General features: G+C 51.8%; 6 protein-coding genes across 6 annotated transcripts; 4 read left to right on the top strand and 2 right to left on the bottom strand.

The window, feature by feature from the left end:
* Positions 1 to 49: 49 nt before the first annotated feature.
* BDR25DRAFT_318114 (uncharacterized protein) lies at positions 50 to 2,171 on the top strand (the record flags this gene model as incomplete). The annotated part of the gene is made up of 2 exons (XM_033691728.1): positions 50 to 521; positions 580 to 2,171. The coding sequence occupies 2 exons, from the start codon at positions 50 to 52 to the stop codon at positions 2,169 to 2,171; spliced, it is 2,064 nt and encodes a 687-aa protein (XP_033542826.1).
* Positions 2,172 to 3,050: 879 nt separating this feature from the next.
* BDR25DRAFT_269659 (YIF1-domain-containing protein) lies at positions 3,051 to 4,794 on the bottom strand. The gene is made up of 3 exons (XM_033687171.1): positions 4,324 to 4,794; positions 4,028 to 4,229; positions 3,051 to 3,806 (listed from the first exon to the last, which is right to left on the bottom strand). The coding sequence occupies exons 1-3, from the start codon at positions 4,624 to 4,626 to the stop codon at positions 3,310 to 3,312; spliced, it is 1,002 nt and encodes a 333-aa protein (XP_033542825.1). The 5' UTR covers positions 4,627 to 4,794; the 3' UTR covers positions 3,051 to 3,309.
* Positions 4,795 to 4,856: 62 nt separating this feature from the next.
* Positions 4,857 to 7,219, top strand: BDR25DRAFT_269655 (P-loop containing nucleoside triphosphate hydrolase protein). The gene is made up of 3 exons (XM_033687170.1): positions 4,857 to 5,164; positions 5,245 to 6,199; positions 6,279 to 7,219. Exons 1-3 carry the CDS (start codon positions 4,943 to 4,945, stop codon positions 7,022 to 7,024), a joined length of 1,923 nt encoding a protein of 640 aa, XP_033542824.1. The 5' UTR covers positions 4,857 to 4,942; the 3' UTR covers positions 7,025 to 7,219.
* A 2,021-nt stretch (positions 7,220 to 9,240) lies between these two features.
* Positions 9,241 to 10,944, top strand: BDR25DRAFT_81711 (uncharacterized protein). Its single transcript, XM_033699094.1, has 2 exons — positions 9,241 to 9,887; positions 10,137 to 10,944. The coding sequence occupies exons 1-2, from the start codon at positions 9,342 to 9,344 to the stop codon at positions 10,713 to 10,715; spliced, it is 1,125 nt and encodes a 374-aa protein (XP_033542823.1). The 5' UTR covers positions 9,241 to 9,341; the 3' UTR covers positions 10,716 to 10,944.
* An 873-nt stretch (positions 10,945 to 11,817) lies between these two features.
* On the top strand, positions 11,818 to 12,965 carry BDR25DRAFT_306443 (uncharacterized protein). The gene has a single exon (XM_033690627.1). It carries the CDS (start codon positions 12,100 to 12,102, stop codon positions 12,952 to 12,954), a length of 855 nt encoding a protein of 284 aa, XP_033542822.1. The 5' UTR covers positions 11,818 to 12,099; the 3' UTR covers positions 12,955 to 12,965.
* A 1,143-nt stretch (positions 12,966 to 14,108) lies between these two features.
* Positions 14,109 to 16,701, bottom strand: BDR25DRAFT_328363 (S-adenosyl-L-methionine-dependent methyltransferase; the record flags this gene model as incomplete). Its single annotated transcript, XM_033692383.1, has 5 exons — positions 14,109 to 14,952; positions 15,002 to 15,259; positions 15,314 to 16,154; positions 16,205 to 16,546; positions 16,617 to 16,701. The coding sequence occupies 5 exons, from the start codon at positions 16,699 to 16,701 to the stop codon at positions 14,109 to 14,111; spliced, it is 2,370 nt and encodes a 789-aa protein (XP_033542821.1).
* Positions 16,702 to 16,926: the final 225 nt, after the last annotated feature.

Genomic DNA, 16,926 nt, shown 5'->3' with positions numbered 1-16,926 from the left:
TGTCTCTTTCTTATACGAGGTGCTGCTTCCTGAAGCTTACCTCTTCAACATGAGCCTTGACATTCACACCCAAATCCTTGGCACTGCTTCTCCAAGAAGTCATCCATACGCCCCATCACTTTCTTCGTCCGCCTCCTCTTCTGCCTCGTCGGTTTTTTCAGATGCCGCCTCTCAAACCTCCTGCTCCAGCTCATCCACATCCAACTCTATTCCAATCGGGTGGGAGTCGGAAGAATGGATCAACAGGTCACGGCCTATCGGGCTCGGAGCTGCTTTAGATCCCAACAGCTTCGGTACGTTTGCGCCGATCAGCAGGGTGAATACATACCCTCTATATCAACCTTCGGGATGTCGCGAGACTGCTCCCGAGAGGTTACTTCCGCCTCTTCGGACGGATATCGCTGTACCTGCGGAGCAGCGACTGCACCCCCGACGTTCTTCTTCGACCATCAACCATCGGCCCCCCCCTCAATTGGTACGGCAAAGCGAGCGAAAGGTTAATTTTGTGGATTGTCTAGTCGGTTAGTACATGTGTCTTCTCGTGCATCTTTTGCAATCGCTAAGCTTTTCCTGGTCAAGACTCTGCAACTCAAATGGTCGAGGTAATATGGCCTCTCTCGGTTCCCACAAGCCGCTGCGAGTCAACTTCTGGTCGGGGCGTCCTTCCTCTTAGGACCTTCATCCAGGAGACGCTGCGTCGATCTCGGACCAGCTACTCGACCCTCCAGGTCGCCTTGTATTACCTGATCCTAATCAAGGCGCACGTGCCGAAACACGACTTCACAATGGAGCAACCTGAAGATGTTGCTTCTCTCCGAGCTCTGCAGTGTGGCCGACGCATGTTTCTCGCTGCGCTCATCCTCGCTTCGAAGTATCTGCAAGACCGCAACTACTCCGCTCGCGCTTGGAGCAAGATCTCTGGGCTGAAGGTATGTGAGATTAACACAAACGAGATGGCTTTCCTCGCCGCCGTCAACTGGAAGCTCCACATTACCGATCCTGTCTGGGAGCGGTGGCAGGAGATTGTCTTGCGACATACTCCCTCGAACCCGCCGCCATCTCCTGGTGCTTGTATCCCGAACACTTGGAGATCTATCATTCCGTGCCTGACGCCCGATTTGGATGTCGTCGACATTGCTCCAAAAACGCCAATTTCGCCAACACGCCGCGATCTAAGGCACCAGATTAGCCAATATTCACTACGATCCCCTCTTCCGCTTGTGGAGCCTAGCTCTCAGGAAAACACTCCTACTCCTAGCCTCTATAAGGCACCACGTTTCTTGGAGCCAAAGCCAGACCTTCTTCCACCGACTCCATCTCTTGCTCGGTTGGGTCCGTTGCCAACACCTACTTTGACGCCACAGTCCGCCGCCTCTAACACTCCTGCAGCGAGTGTTATGGGTTTCGGATCAAGGCGACCATCCATGTGCACCGCAATGGCCCAAGCTCAGAGCTCGTCTTTGGCTCGCGCCTGTGTTGACCAATTCAACCCATGCATCAAGAACGGACTGGATGCTTATCATTTCCCAAGTCGACGACCGTCTTTGGCGATGTCCACAGCTTCCTCTGCATCATCCCCAGAGTCCATGGTCACAGACTCTGGCTCCCGCTCTTCTCGTGCATCCTCAATTTCGTCTGTCTCGTCTGCAGGCTGGGCGCCGAATCAGGCCCGATTGGCCCGATTGGCGACATGTCGCAACGCGAGACTTCCGTATCCAGCGTTGCAGAAGTGCAAGGAGCAGTATGAATACACTCCGAGCGAGCCAATGTCATCGCCAGATCTAGAAAGCTTCCACATCGATGATGCTGAAGCAACCCCAGTCCGGTCCGATAGCCGAATGGGCAAGTCGGGCCGGAAGCGTGGCAGGTCTTCTGTTGATCTTCAGCATAGCGTTCGTCACTTTCTGCATAGCTCTCGCTCTACTTCATTCCTCCGTGGCGGGATGACTGTCCTTCCTGATCGGTCCATCGCTCAGTCATTCCTCCTTTCTGGAGATCGGACGCCTTCGTCCTGCACTGGGCCAAAGGGGCTGCAGTCCCCTAAGCATACAGTGCCGGAGCGCCGATTACCAATCCAGAAGGATCTCGGAAGGAAGCGAACCTGCTGTGGAAGCGAAGCAGCGCAGACATTCCGTCGCGAAGGTCCCGGCATGTGGGAAGGCGTCCTATAGGGTGCACTTCTGGAAACCACTTCAAGAGTCAACAGTCTCAGACGGACTCGAAGAAAGAGAAAAAGGCCCAAAGAAGCCTTCTACGCGAAATCCCCATCCATCTCACACCTCGCTCGTGTATATTCTCGTGATACCTCTACCTACCAACTGTATGAGTACAAAGGAGAAGCTTGTTTTCCCTTTCTACTCTTCCACACTGGACACTTTCTCCAGCCTCCTGCTTTTTCCCTATCAGTCAGTCACAGTCACAGTCACATCCAAATACTTATTCTTGTTTCTTTTCTTTTGCTCTCGGTCATCGGTGTGATGCATTCCCTTTTTTAACTGTCTGTATGGCGTTCGTAATGCTCGCGAGAGCTAGGGGTGGGTGAACCAGCAACCTTTTGGGTCTGGGTTTTCTGTGTACGGAATGGAATGGAAGGTGCATTAGTCTTGGGTGTCGGGCATGGATGCACGCATGGATGGATCGATAAATGGAGGGGGAGTGGAGTGGAGTCGTGTGATGTGTACGTTTATTGAATGGGATGGGATGGGATGGCGCGAAATAGCTAGTGAGATTAAGTAGATAAGATGATAGTCGACTTCATAACATGTGCCTTATGATGTGCTTTGCTATGAACGGTGATTTTGCGAGTGTAGGTAGGTGAGGTTGGGTGGGGAGGTTGAGGTTTTATGGGTTTTGGAAAGGGTGGGCCTCAAGGCGGCCTCTGAGGGATGCCTGCGGGATGGATGCGTGTTGCGAGGTTGCGCACGAAGCATATCTACCGAGATTCTTCTCTGCGCATTTACTACCCGCGCTCTTAGAATGTTGATAAGCGACCATTTCCAAGGCAAATATCCACGTTCTGGTCAATCGAAATGTTTGAACGATAATATCTACGGATTCGTAGTTGAGGCACAACGCCTCAGCTATCACGGAGTACGTATTAAGCTTCCTTGTACTGTCCTAATTTGCCATGTCATAACATACCAATGCCCGAGCCCATCTTTGATCCTGAACCCATGCTTTCCCATGCTTGAAAGACAGACATCTCTCCCCGGGCTTGCCTTGGGACTCGACCCTAGACTCGCCGGCCCCTATGAATCAAATGCAAGCATCTTCACGACCGTGACCCAAGACCTCCACATTAAATCCCTCCTACACCTTACTCAACCAAAGCATAAACCCAAACTGCACCACATAACTATACACAAACAAAAACTGCGTCCTCCTATTCCGCTGACTCCTCGCAACCGTATACCCTGCTGCACCACCTCCCACCCCTTGGCCCCCCTGATCCGGCAACAACACATACCTCAGACTCCTCAACAAAAAGAAGGCGTTCGCGCCAAAGCAGTATAGGAACACGACCCAGGAGACCCAGGTGCCACCAACGCCCATGTGGCCCAGGAGCTCGGACAAGAGCAGGGAGATGATAACGCCGGCGAATTTGTAGCCGCTGTAGGCGATGAGGTCGAGGATTTGGGACGAGGAAGAGATGTTCAAAATAAAGGTGCCGAGTTTGATGATCAGGATTTCGAGCAGGATTACAAGGGTTGCGGCGACGGTGGTGGAGCCGAGGAGTTCCGGGTGGAAGGCGCCGCGGAGGCCAGCGAGGAGGGTCGAGAGCAGTATGTAGGTTACTAGGGCCATCACTTTATAATATTAGCTAGTTAGTTCACACATGAGTGTGTTTGTTTGACGGCTAGGCTGGGTGTGCAAACTACTAGGCTCTCAAAGGCGCGGGGAAGGGAAAGGGAGATATGTATACAGATACAGATACAGATATATATATATATATATATATATATATATATAGGGAGGGAGAGAGCAAGAGGAAGCGAGAGCGAGAGAAAGAGAGGTACAGAGTACGTACTGGGGATGTACATGTCCGGCGAATTGATGTCTTCTCGGGGAGGCAGATAGTATCCATCCTGCCCGTTGTTGGACAAGCGCTGTTGCCGCGACCACGGTCGATGCCACCACGGGAACAGCACAATGTAGAGCTTGTTCACGACGTATGAGTTGGATACGTTGAAGTAGTGTTTTAGAGCAGAGACGCTGACAAAGCGGCCGAACTGTGAATCCACACGTCATCAGTCGTTCAAATGTCAAACGTGCAGGGGAAGCTGAAGGAGGTAAAGGAAATCGCTGGGGAGGGGGAAGGCATACATTCTGCTCCATATACTCCTGGCCTGCCATCACCGCGCTCTTGCCAACCTGGAAGCCCATCTGCGCAGTGGGATCGTTCATGAAGCCTCCGAATCCTGGGTGCATGTAGCCCCCTCCGGGCCCACCAGCGCCTGGGGCAGCCTGCTGTTGTTGCGCATAGCCATATCCGCTCTGGGGCTGTGAAGGTGGGACGGGGGGAGGTGGAGAGCGTAGTTGCGGGACTGTGGAAACGTGCTGTGGGACGGGGTGGTGAAGGGGGGGTGAGTGCGCCGGCGGCGGGTTGGAGTACGCCGGTCGTTGCATCGTGTGTCGGTCAATCGCTGCGTATCAGAAACAACGGAGACAATTTCGATAAATAAAGCCTGCACGGGAGTGTCTGAGGACAGAGAGAGAGAAGTGACGTGGAAGGAGTGAAGAAGAGTCTTGTTTGAATAAAAGGTCTCGGAATTTCTGCCTTCTGCGGTGAACTCCCCCCCCCCAGCCCAGGTAGATCTGGCAACTTCCGTCCGCGCCCCCGACTCAACCCTATCTATCCCAACCTTGCCCCTCGTCATAGTGCAGTGCATTGTGTCGGACAGCACATATCATTCACTGCGCACTGCGCACTGCAGACCGAAACATGTTGGATACATTCGAGATACTCACAACTTCGGGCGTTGTCCTCTGGTCACGCACCTACGCCCCCATCGGGCCAAATATTATTAACAGCCTCATCCGCGATGTCTTTATCGAGGAGCGCATACCACCGCAGTCAGAAGACACAGGCCAGAAACCAACGTACAGGAAAGAGGGGTACACATTGAAGTGGACGACGGCGAAGGACTTGGGCTTAATCTTTGTGGTATGTGGCTGGCTTGCTGTTTGGCGTGTGTGCTAGTTGGATTGAATGCCCCCGCGGTACTGTGCTGATGCGCGCGGCAGGCTGTATACCAATCTCTGGTCCACTTGACGTGGATAGATAAGCTCCTCGACAATGTGCGTGCACTCTTCACGGGATTGTTTGGCGAGGAGTTGAGGAAGGAACATAGCAGCCTGGTGGACTGCGACAAATTTGGTCCGTACTTTGACAGGCAGATTCAAGAGCTGGAGAGGACGAGCGATGGGTCGGCCTCTGCGCCCAATGTCAAGCTTACCCCCCCTTCCAGTTCGAATGACAGTGCGGGAGAAGAACCCCCTTTGCTGCCGGCCTTACAGAAGCCGCAGAGACCGCTGTATGATACCTCAGCTGATTCTACCCCGGTTCCTACTCCAGACACTTCGCGGCCTACAACCCCAGCACAGAGCCACTTGGTAACAGCGAAAGCGCGACCAGGTGGAAAGCTCTCTCGAAGAGACAGGAAGAAGGCTACAGCGGTATCGTCGGCCCCAGCATCATCTGGAGACGAGGCAAGCACAAAGCGCAAGGCCAGTGGCAAAAGCGCTGCAAAGAAGAACAGGACATGGGGCGAGTTCGGTGCAGAAGAGGACGATCCATCCATGGTCCTTGACTACTCTCAAGCTGACGCCCGCGACTCAACCTCCGAAACTGAGACGCTGGAAGAAATCAAGCCTGAGACATGGGGACGGAAGACGGGCAAGGGCCAGTTTGTGTTGAAGGACTTGGACGAGGAGATGGACGCTATAATAGCGGGGCAGAATGCGGAGAGGCAAAGCTCTGTCGGTTCAAGTGGGATTGTTGGATCCAGTCTCGGAGCCATAGGTGGCTTGTTCAGGAACGTCGTGGGTGGGAAGACGTTGACAAAGGAGGATCTTGCGAAACCGCTAAGGGGGATGGAAGAACACCTCCTGAAGAAGAATGTTGCAAGAGAAGCCGCAGTACGATTATGCGAGGGCGTAGAACGAGATCTCGTTGGCCTCAAGACAGGCAGCTTTACAAGTACGTCAGTCTCATTCCGGGCTAAACCCTTACATCTTCCATTCCGTTCTAGGGTTATGCTAAACCACCGCCCTTCCAGCAATCGAATCTACAATCCGCACCTCCATGGAAAAAGCCCTTACAAAAATCCTCACACCAACCTCCTCCCTCGACCTCCTCCGTGAAATCCAAACAGTCAACTCTAGCGGCCGACCCTACGTCCTCTCCATCGTGGGCGTCAACGGCGTCGGTAAATCGACCAACCTCTCCAAAATTGCCTTCTTCCTCCTCCAAAACCACCACCGCGTACTCATCGCCGCCGCCGACACTTTCCGCTCCGGCGCCGTCGAGCAACTCCGCGTCCACGTCAAAAATCTAAAGGAACTTAGCAAGCGCGAAGGGGGCGAAGTCGATATCTTTGAAAAAGGCTACGGCAAAGACGCTGCTAACATCGCTGCCGACGCCGTAACCTTCGCATCTAAAAACTCATTCAACGTCGTGTTAATCGATACAGCAGGCCGTCGCCACAACGACCAACGGCTCATGTCCTCCCTCGAGAAATTCGGGAAACTCGCTAACCCGGATAAAATCCTGATGGTGGGTGAAGCGCTGGTGGGATCGGATTCTGTGGCCCAGGCGCGCAATTTCAACAATTCGTTCGGCCCGGGGAGGGGATTGGATGGGTTTGTTATCTCCAAGTGTGACACGGTGGGGGATATGGTGGGTACGTTGGTTAGTATGGTGCATGCAACGGGGATTCCCGTGGTGTTTTTGGGGGTCGGGCAGCATTATGCGGATTTGAGAGGACTGAATGTGGGGAGTGTTTGTCGGTTGTTGATGAGTTGAGTTGGTGGCTAGGCTCGGTTTGAACGGTCTAGGATATTGCACTGACTGACGGTGTATATTTTTGAGGTAATTGATGGGCGATGCAACCCGCCCTTGTAATGATTGACTTCCTGTAAGGATGAACTTTGGCTCCTAGGTAGTGTGTATATACAAGTGATGCTTGCTGTGGGCTCGAAAACCCCTAGAGCAGCTGTCATCTAGCCCTTTTCTGCATCTCCCTTCCACATTATATGGATCTGCTCTGCCTGAGGGATATGCTACTAATTTAGGGCCTGTACCCTGATGATACAATACGATAAGAGGGTCTGGTAGTTTCTTCAACACAACCGTAGGAAGGTAGAAGGTGGAGATATAGGAGACATAGGAGATACTTCACAGACATTTTCTTTCTTCACAAACGGGCCTGGGTTTGCCTTGGGCAGTAGAAAGGGACGCGGTCAGTGCACAAATTTAAAAGATGCTGATCATTTGAAATTTTTGCTAGACATATTCATCGTGAATGTAGTGTTATCACAAGAGAACCATGTCCTTGTCCTCTCAGATACATAGCTATTGGGAGAATTTTCGGTGGGGAAACCCTCCAGGCGATCCCAAGCGGGATCTGGGAAGCTGTAAGAGTTTTGCTTGCCAACGCACTGGCTCTCATACCGCCTTCTTCGGCCGTTGACTCCACTCAAACGCTTGCTCAATCGCTGGGGCATTAGGCGGGTGTAGTGTGGGGGACATGGTTCTGATTGGACCCTTGAACAGACAGTGATGAGTTACTGCATTTGGCAAGTCTATACTATATAAGAGTTGAGAGTTGGGTATGATGACACCAAGAAACGAGGGATCATAGTAAGTTGTCCTCGAACAGTACGAGTCTCGAAGCTAGCCGCAAGGTTGCACGGCGACAGCAAGCTGGTACACAGCTGTGGTACGAATAAAATGAAATGCATGAGAAAGGCACCAAAATGAACACAGCCTACTCATGTGAAGCACATATAACTACGTAGCATACGATGACTAACAACGGTGTATCGATAAATGAGGGGCTGAACCCACTTGCCGGGATTGAGAAGCATGCCAATAGGATGGAAGTTCCTGTCCTCAGCCAACCCTTTCATATTCTGTGGTTGATGCCAACATGTCGTACGTGAGGCATCAACTTGAGACAGTTATAGCCTTCATTTTGGCGCTCATGCTGACGATGGTATGATGCTTACCGCTTTGGGTTGGTTGGGCTAGGAGTCCTTGAAGGAATATTCTAATATTCCATGAGCATGATTGGGTTGACATTTGCGATTCTGATGGCCCGGCGAGAGCGGTGTAGTAGTGTCTTAACCAGTGTCGTCATTGGGCATTGAGCTGTGATCCCTTCATGGCTCTGGTGGGAAGTAAAATTGCTGACACCCCAGAGTTTGTGGAGAACCTCACGGTGGACGACTAGGGAATTGGGTCCGGGAGTGACCTAGTTCCCAGTAGCGGCCCAGCTAAAGGTCTAGGTTTCTGCGCCATTGGCAGGGTTCACGATGGTGATTCGAAGACTGTCATGCATCGCTTGGGCATCACAGATTCTCACTCCCTTCGGCAATATTAGCAGCACCCGACTGGCTGTAGCACGACGGCTTGCGTATCAGGGAAACTTGGAGAATGCAAGTGTCCACGAGATTCTAACGGATAGCGATGACTCCGTTTGTACGATGGCGGTGGTAAAGCATCCAGACAGAAATTCTCTACTATGAATATCAAAATTGAGCGGCCACAACCTCGCGCGAGGAAGTGCTTTTGCCGAGATGAACGGGTTATCGTTGAAGTGACTAGCAATCTTCATGGAAGAGATTTCCCTGCGGCACTTTTGACAGGGTGTTGAGTGAAGGTGGTGAGGAGCACAGGAAGCGTTTGTGGTTGACAATGACGTCAACCTGGCACGTGATGGGTTTGATTCCACCACCACAGCGCCGTCACCTATCGCAGGCCAGAGCGCACCTGCCAATGGCCAGAATAGCCTCTTGCTTTAATGGCAAGTAAATGTAGGGGGCAAAATGCTTAATACTTCTCTCCGCCCCACCGCAGCTACCTCCACCACAGCAGCCTCCACCCACACAACACTCACCTCCACCACATCGAAACATTATTGTTTAATTTTCAACCCTCCACTCCAGAAATCTAGACGTTCATCAACTTTCGGCCATCTCCAAGTTAACCCGATCGGGTTCCTTGCGTCTCTGAGCAGGGTGCTGTAATCCAATCACAGCTATCCCTTTTACTGTGCCTCTACGTCAATCCAGCGTCCCTCGCAACCGGATTTCAGCCCTGCTGGGCGCCCAACTGAGACATGGCCGCGCTGGCATTCAAAGCTCTGCACTACGGCGCAGACAAGATTCCCGACAAATTCTTTGAGAAACTTCCAGGTGGCATCTTCACACCGGAACACGAGAAGAAGTCGAAAACGAAACCACACTCTCCCCGACAGAGCCGCCACAAGAGCGAACATCGAGACAGCGACCGCGGGCGACGACGATCTTACCGAGACCGCACACCTCCCACTGACTACTCCGACTACAGCGGCTACGACGACACAGACTACGAGAAGGAGTACCGCGAAAAGCAGCGACGCCGCCGAGCAAAGAGCTTGGGCAGACGCATCAGCAGGAGTTTGAGCCGGGGCAGGCACATGCATCGCAGCAGAGATCTGGACGGGGAGATGGACCGGGCAGAGCGTGGGCCAGAGTTTCCTCCCCCTCCCACTTCTGAGTATAGGCCCTACAACCCAGCAGACTATGCTCCTGCCACAGCAGCGACAGGAGCTACTGTAGGCAACGACTACTACGACCCCTACGACCGTCGTGCTTCATCGGCCAACCATGGGTACCCGCCTCAGGTAAATAGCGCCTTTCGTCCTCGCAGTGCAACTATCCCTACGCCATCGGCTTTGCCTCCAGCGGCCACCTTTCCGCTTATGTTGCCGAGCAGAACCCCTTCCAGTGGTTCAGCAGCGCCCTTTCCTTACCAGTCATCAACTTTCAGCGTTCTTTCTTCTCGCAATTCTCCTCTTCACACGGCTTTCGCCCCGTCTTATGAGCCGCCTTCAGCGACTCTGCTCTACAGATCAAGTACTAACACCCCTCAGCCTCGCAGCGGACGTCCTTCGACGTCGTCTTCTGCAGCGCGGTACACACCCGCACCTGGATACGCTTCATCACCTGTAAATGCTCCTATGCCTCCACCGTCGGGAGGATATGCTCCCTACAGCCCGGCCAACTATGCGCACCCAGGCGCAACATCGTACCAAGCGCCGGGGAACACCTACCCATCCCCACCCCCGTTCTACCGCCAGGCCTCGCACTCCCAGCCAAGCTTAGCCCAGTATCCCTATCCCGACAATCAGGTCAGCGGCTACCTCGAAGCACCGAGCCGTCACGGCAGTACCTCATCCTCGCACCATCACCATCGGCATGGAGATGGAAAGCAGCATCGGGCAAGGTCTGCTGGTCAGCACGGTCGTAGTCGAAGTCGTGTCACTGATCAGTTGCGGGATAGGTTCGAAAATCTTGATATTCAAGAGAAGAACTTGGCAGCTTCGGTTGGAGGTGCGTTGGCAGGAGGACTTGCAGGCAAAGCTGTTGGTCATGGGACGCTAAGCACTCTTGTAGGGGCAGCCATCGGCGGACTCGGCGGAAGAGAGCTTGAGAAGAGGCACGAGAAGTAAGTGGAGTTGAAGTAAGATGTGAGATATGAGACCTTGTGGAGGTCGAGAGGGGGCGAAATAGGACCGTAGATTTGATTGTTTTACTGATCTAATTCTTCTGTTTGCACAGGAAAAAAGCCGCACGCGAAAGTTCCCGAACCTCAAATCAGTCGAAAACACGAGAGAGTCGAAGCGGTAGCCGACAACGCAGCAGTCGAAGGCAGGAGTACTCTAGGTCACCGTCTCCAGATAGGCGAAAGGGCGGCTACGACAGCAACAGCGACACCGATTCCGACGTCCACCGTCGAGCTACTAGAAAGAGGCCAGGATCCCGAAGTTCAAGAAAGAAGCGAGATGATGACTTCTAAAGAAGAGCGTATACTGCAGTATTCAGGCCTCCTCGAAGTTCTTGTTTTGTGTTTCCACTTTTGCCTTTTTTCAGCAAGCATGCGTGGCGACTAGCGACTAATGATTATGATATGAAACTGATTCACGATTCAGGAAGGATAGAAAAGAGCAGAGCATTGATTGATGGTGAAATGGTGGCGGTTTTCCTCTCGCCTTTATTTTCTTCTACGGCCTTGTTTTGCCCCCCCAGAGTCGGCTGGGTTTCCTGGCATGATACACCTTCCCTTTCACCCCCTACTTTTAACTCGAATGCTTCCTGGGGTTGGGTACGGGCGGATGAAGGGAATCATGATGCCCTTCCTTCAGCAAACGGACCAGCCATGGTGGTCTACCGAGCACTGCTGTACATTATATTGAATCCATACTTGAGCTTAAATTTGGTGTTGTGCCTCGTGATATTCTGACTCTTCCCATGCTGACCAAGAGGCTACTATATGGCTGCTAGTTCGGCTCCTGGAGTGCAGGTGGGGGATGACAAGAGGCTAAAATAAGACGACTGTTACAGAAACGTGTATTTTCTAGACGAACTATCTGCCGCGGGGGCGTTCTCGAACATTAAGCTAACTATTAAGTATGGTGCGGTGATAGGAGGAGTTGAGCGAATGAGGAGTGCCTGCTCCAAAACAAATAGATCATCTGATTGCTGCTCCGTATGACAACCGCGAATGAACAAGATAACCTTCAACCTCACTTCCTCAATTGTCAACTCCAGCAACTTTCACTTAGGTCGAAGTGTTTCTCCTACCCTTCCTCGCTGCCTCTCTCACGTTCTTGAAATCTATCGCGAACGAGAAAATCCAGGGTAAAACCTACCCACAAACTTTATTCGCACTGTGAGACAACTAGCTCTTCACGACACCGCTTTCCACCAAAGAAAACCTCACCTCCGATGGCAACCAGAGAATTGTCAGGTCTAGGTCAAATCACTTCCGTGCCAACACTGGACGAAGCAGCAGCCCTCTCTGCTCCTGGTGAACCTCCGATGAAGCCCGCCAAAATGCCAGTTGGGGAGTGCTTCTTACTAGATAAACTACCGCCAGAGCTTCGTTTGGCAGTGTACGAGGAGCTCCTCCTTGCAGATGAACCTATCCGGGGTCGAGTCTCCAGAAAGGAGAAGAAGTACGGATTGTCCCCTGCTATTCTCGCCGTCAGCCGCCAGATCTACGATGAAGCGCATCAAGTGTTCTTTGGCAAAAACACCTTCGTGATCACGAGCATCCCAGAGGATATAAACACCGAGGCCTCCAAAGAATCTTCCCCCGAAGCCAAGATCAAAGCTCTTGGTCGCTTCGACCCCCCACTTCATCCCGTACGCTGGTTGTCCATCCGCCATCTCACCATTGACCTCCTCTACTACCCCGCCAAAGCCTCAACTTCCGCTCCAAGACTCGAGTCCTTCAAACTCCATGAAGATCCCGCCGCTGTTGTCTACATCTCCAACGTAGTCTCCGTCCTTCGGGTCAGCGGCCCAAAACTCAAATCCTTCAAACTAGCCGCTTCAGTCAACCACCATTTCTGCGCGCGCCGCTCGCTGATCTCGTTCTGTGTCTGCGATCGTGACAGAGACTTTGTTTCCGCGTTAGCTGCAGTCCCGCTGAAGAAAATGCCGTTTCACTTTGACTTTGCGGAGAGCTACTATCATACCGAGTTGCGCCCGAATGTCTTTGTGACGAGGAGTATCTTGTTGCTCGCGTGCCAGGTCATGTTTTGCCAGAGCCAGGTCAAGATTGATCGTATGCTGGCTATGTTTGAGAATGGGGTGCTAAAGCCAGAGAGTGGGGTTAAAGAGAAAATGGATCTGGCGCCATATTTGGAGCGAAAAGTCCAGAGTGTGGCTTTGAAGGCGGATTGACCGGGTTTGAGGCAGTGGCAGCGCTTCAAGGAGTCGCTGACTTTCGCTGATTCACACGAGACCTCGGACGATGACAGATTCGAGGTCTAGCAGATCGTATGGCAAGTGCGGGAAGCAATACATTAGTGCGTCTAGGTATCATGTCGTGGCATTTTGCGACTTTCTCGTTTCGATTTTCCAGTCTCGAGTGATGGTTCCTCTTCATCTCTACTGCCTGCCTTCCCCGGTGTGGATGCTATGATCCCACCGATATCATCGATTCCTCAGACGCACTCCGTCTCAGCAAATCGTCGCGAATTTGCAGCTTCATACTCTCACTCACCACCGCGAAGACGTTTTCCCCAACATAGACACCACCAACATCATTACCAACACCGTTCCCTCCATACACTCACATACGTTTCCATATCTCCACCACCAGCCCCTTATCATTTGGGGCCGAACTAGTGGTTTGAGCAGAGCAGAGGCATAGAAGCAGAAGACAGACAGCCATACTTTAGTTTTATCACCCAAATGTATTAGATAGCATCAATAGATCAATAGAGAATAACAAAAATATAACTCATAACATTTCATCTCCTCCCATATATGTCAGCGTAAACTATATACTACAAGCATACAATAACCAGCATATAAACACCAGCATACTATCGCACTTAGACTAATCGCGAGTATTCAACAACGAAGAATTAATCCACCAAGACAAGTAGTACAGCTAGGAAGGTGGCAAACGACATCCAAGTTTCTATCTGTCCTAAGTTTCCCGAGTTACTAGCGACAGACCAAAATTTCCGTTCGATGTGCTACAGTGCTGACATGGCGCGAGTGGGCTCTGAGACAGAACTGAGGGGACTAGGGTGGCATGAGATGCTGCTAGAATTAAAGGAGTTGGTGCATGCGATGTGGTATGATGTGAATTTATTGTGTATCTAATACCACTCGAGTCCCTCCCACATGAAGTTTTCGTCAAACCTTGTTTCGCCATTCCAGAAGCTCTGGAGTTTTGAAAATCCGAGAAAAGAACATGCGTTCGACGGTATAGGGCACCCACCTTCCCATACTCCCAGATATCCAAACCCTTAAACCTCAACCTGCAAAATTGATTTTACGCAACCCAAACCACAAACCAACTCTTCCACCAATTCCCTCAGAGCCTAGTCCAACTCGATAATCTCTCCATTAGCTTCCGGTTCCTCCGCTCTCTCTGCTCTCTCTTTATCCATCATATGTCTCCGCTTCGGATGGACATGCAACGAGTGCCCTAGGGCTTCTCTCCCATTCCTACTCCAATTCCCCCAAATTAATGGCGTAGGAGCAGGCCTCCTCTCGGTATTCGGCGCAATCGGATCAATGTCGTTATTGCATCTCCAAAGCGACAATTTCTTGGTTGGCGTCCTTGAAGGGGTTCCAGTGCCTGAGCTTGCAGCGGCAAGATAGCGATATGGAGAGTGAAGGGCTTTAGGATTGAGTGGGGTGCCGAGTAGAGGATGAGATGGAGATGGGGATTTAGGGAGTTTGATGCCCCGCTCCTCCAAGAAAGCGTCAAGGTCATGGATTTCGTCATCTGGGCCGATCATCCCATGGTCAAAAGCCTCCAGCGTTTGCGCGATGATCTTGTACATTGCTTCTGCCATGACCGGGGGGAAGGCATTACCGACCTGCTTCATGGCCTCGCCATGGCTGCCGGTGAAGATGTAGCTGTATGGGAAACTCTGGAAAAGCGACATCTCGCGTGTGGTGTATTTCCGGGTACCAGAGTAGTGGTGGTTTTCGCCGCCACCGGCGGTTACGCAGCCTTTTAGGAAAGAGGTCTCTGGGTTGTAGGGAGTTTTGTGGAGCGTTTTCATGTCTTCGGGCATGTGGTAGTCATCGTCTCGAGTGCGCCGACGGAGATGTCGGAGGGGCTCTAAGGCATCGTGGACGGATTTGAACCGTTGCAATCCGCTGCCGGCGGGCCCGTGGGTTGGCTTAGGGAAGGGCGGGAGGGGTGTGCCACGTCTATACACGGTCAGTCATGAGCAAGGGCGATAGTAGAATGCAACATTACCTCGCAGCAATTATCAAAAGGCGCTTGCGACGCTGCGGGAGCCCAAATTCGGACAGGTCTTGGATCTTGTAGCGAATATCATACCCCGCCCGCCCGATGTCATTCATCAACTGCCGGAAATTTTTCTTGTGCTGTCCATGGGTAACGAGGCCGTAGGTTTGCTCCAAGGTCGCCACTCTAGGTTTGATTTTGGCGAGGATCGGCCCAACGGTATAGATGGTTTCAAAATTAGCTTGATCATTTTGGCCTGCTCTTGTACTAAGAAAAAAGTCAGAGATCGAGAGCATTGCAAGTTAGACAAGTTCAGCTCACTGTGCAGGACTCCAATAGCAGCATGGAGGAGAGAGGTGCAGGACGTCTACTCTCAATAGGGTATTTTTCATCCAGGGACGGGGAAACTCGTGAGCGTCGATCTGGAAAGTCGCTGCGCCAGGAAAATTGGAGCCGTATGCCAGTATAGCATACTCATCTTTATCAAGACCCCACTTAATATGCAGGCCAGCGCTGGAAGCTCCTTGGGATGCACCACCGGCACCGCAGAAGGCATCTCCAAAAGTGTACCTCATCGATTTTGACGGAAGAGCAGGCCGTCCGTCTGCGGAAACCTCCTCAATGCTAGTAGTTCTCTTATGCCGATTGCCTTCCCTGGCAGAGCTTGGGTGACCCAAGGAGCCGATTTCTTCAATTGAATTTGTGGCACGATGTCGCTTTCCGGACGTAGCCTCTTGAGGGTGATCGATGATAAGGCCGCCACCCTGTTCGTCATCCTCATCAAGATCGATCGGCATGTTCGGAGTGTGTCCCTTTGCCCGGATGCGCACTGGTAGCTGGCGCGAGTCAGCTTCGCGAGAGTAGATGCCTCGAATCACCCCAGAGTAGTTCCTCTTGGTTTCGGTGAGGATTGCGATATTGACCCATCTGCAAGTAAGGCGACCCTTGTGAAAGATATGAGCTTTCCTCTCTTGGTCTGTCTGGAGGTGGATCGGAAGCAGGCCTTCTCGAAAACTCATGGCAGGATATGACATGTGCGTGATAATACATTCACGCTTGCGAAGGACCTCTTCAACTGGGAACTCCTCCATCCCTTGGACGAAGGCGGACCTATCATCATCCTCGAAGACGCTTAAGACCATGACTAATTCGTTCATTTTCCCTGATCTAGGTTGGCGACATTAAAAATAATGCATTCTTGAGTAGACTTACAGTCGAAAAATTGCCCATGGTACTTGGTGCGACAGAGGAGATATCCTCGCAGCCTCACTTCATCTGTCTCTAGATCCTTGAGGATATGTTTGACCCTCAGAAAGGCCCCGCTATGCAGCCGGTCCCCTCTTCTATCAACTTTGTCTTTGAGTTCGACTGTATCGCCGACTTTGATTGCAATACCAGCCTCCAGTTGAAATATATCTAGCTCCACGTTTGGAAGTTGAATTTGGCTGGCACGAACTGAAGTAGCTGGCTGCCCCGGGCCACGAAATGCTCTGCCAATCGAAGATTCAGGGAGGGCGATTGGGCTGCCATCCTCGATCGTTATGATCTCAACATCTGAATTTTCAGAGTCTAGCAGTTGTGCAGTTAGCAAAGCGCCTATGCCTATGGGACTCAATGGGCTTACTCGAGTCGATGATTTCAATATCCTTCTCTGAATCACTGTACTCTTCGTCGGTGTCAGAGCCAAGGATAGAGTGATAGAATGACATCTTAACGAGAGAGGTGGCGTGGATACTTAGGAGAAAGAGAGTGTGATTGGGGAAGGCAAAAGAGAAGGATGGAAATGAAATAGGAAAAGGATTATGAGAGGTGGTGAACGTAAAGGAGCTAGTGCTGTAGGCACCGCAACCCTCGTTATAGTGACAGTGATACTGGGGTGTGGTGAGGAAGATGATTCCATAAAAGCTTTCGAACAGCCTTCTCTATCTATACAC

This window comes from Lindgomyces ingoldianus, assembly GCF_010093535.1.
Source record: "Lindgomyces ingoldianus strain ATCC 200398 unplaced genomic scaffold BDR25scaffold_36, whole genome shotgun sequence".
In the NCBI taxonomy this organism is placed as follows: Eukaryota; Fungi; Ascomycota; class Dothideomycetes; order Pleosporales; family Lindgomycetaceae; genus Lindgomyces; species Lindgomyces ingoldianus.
Note: the sequence above shows the minus strand (reverse complement) of the source record. Positions and strands in the feature narration are given on the sequence as shown.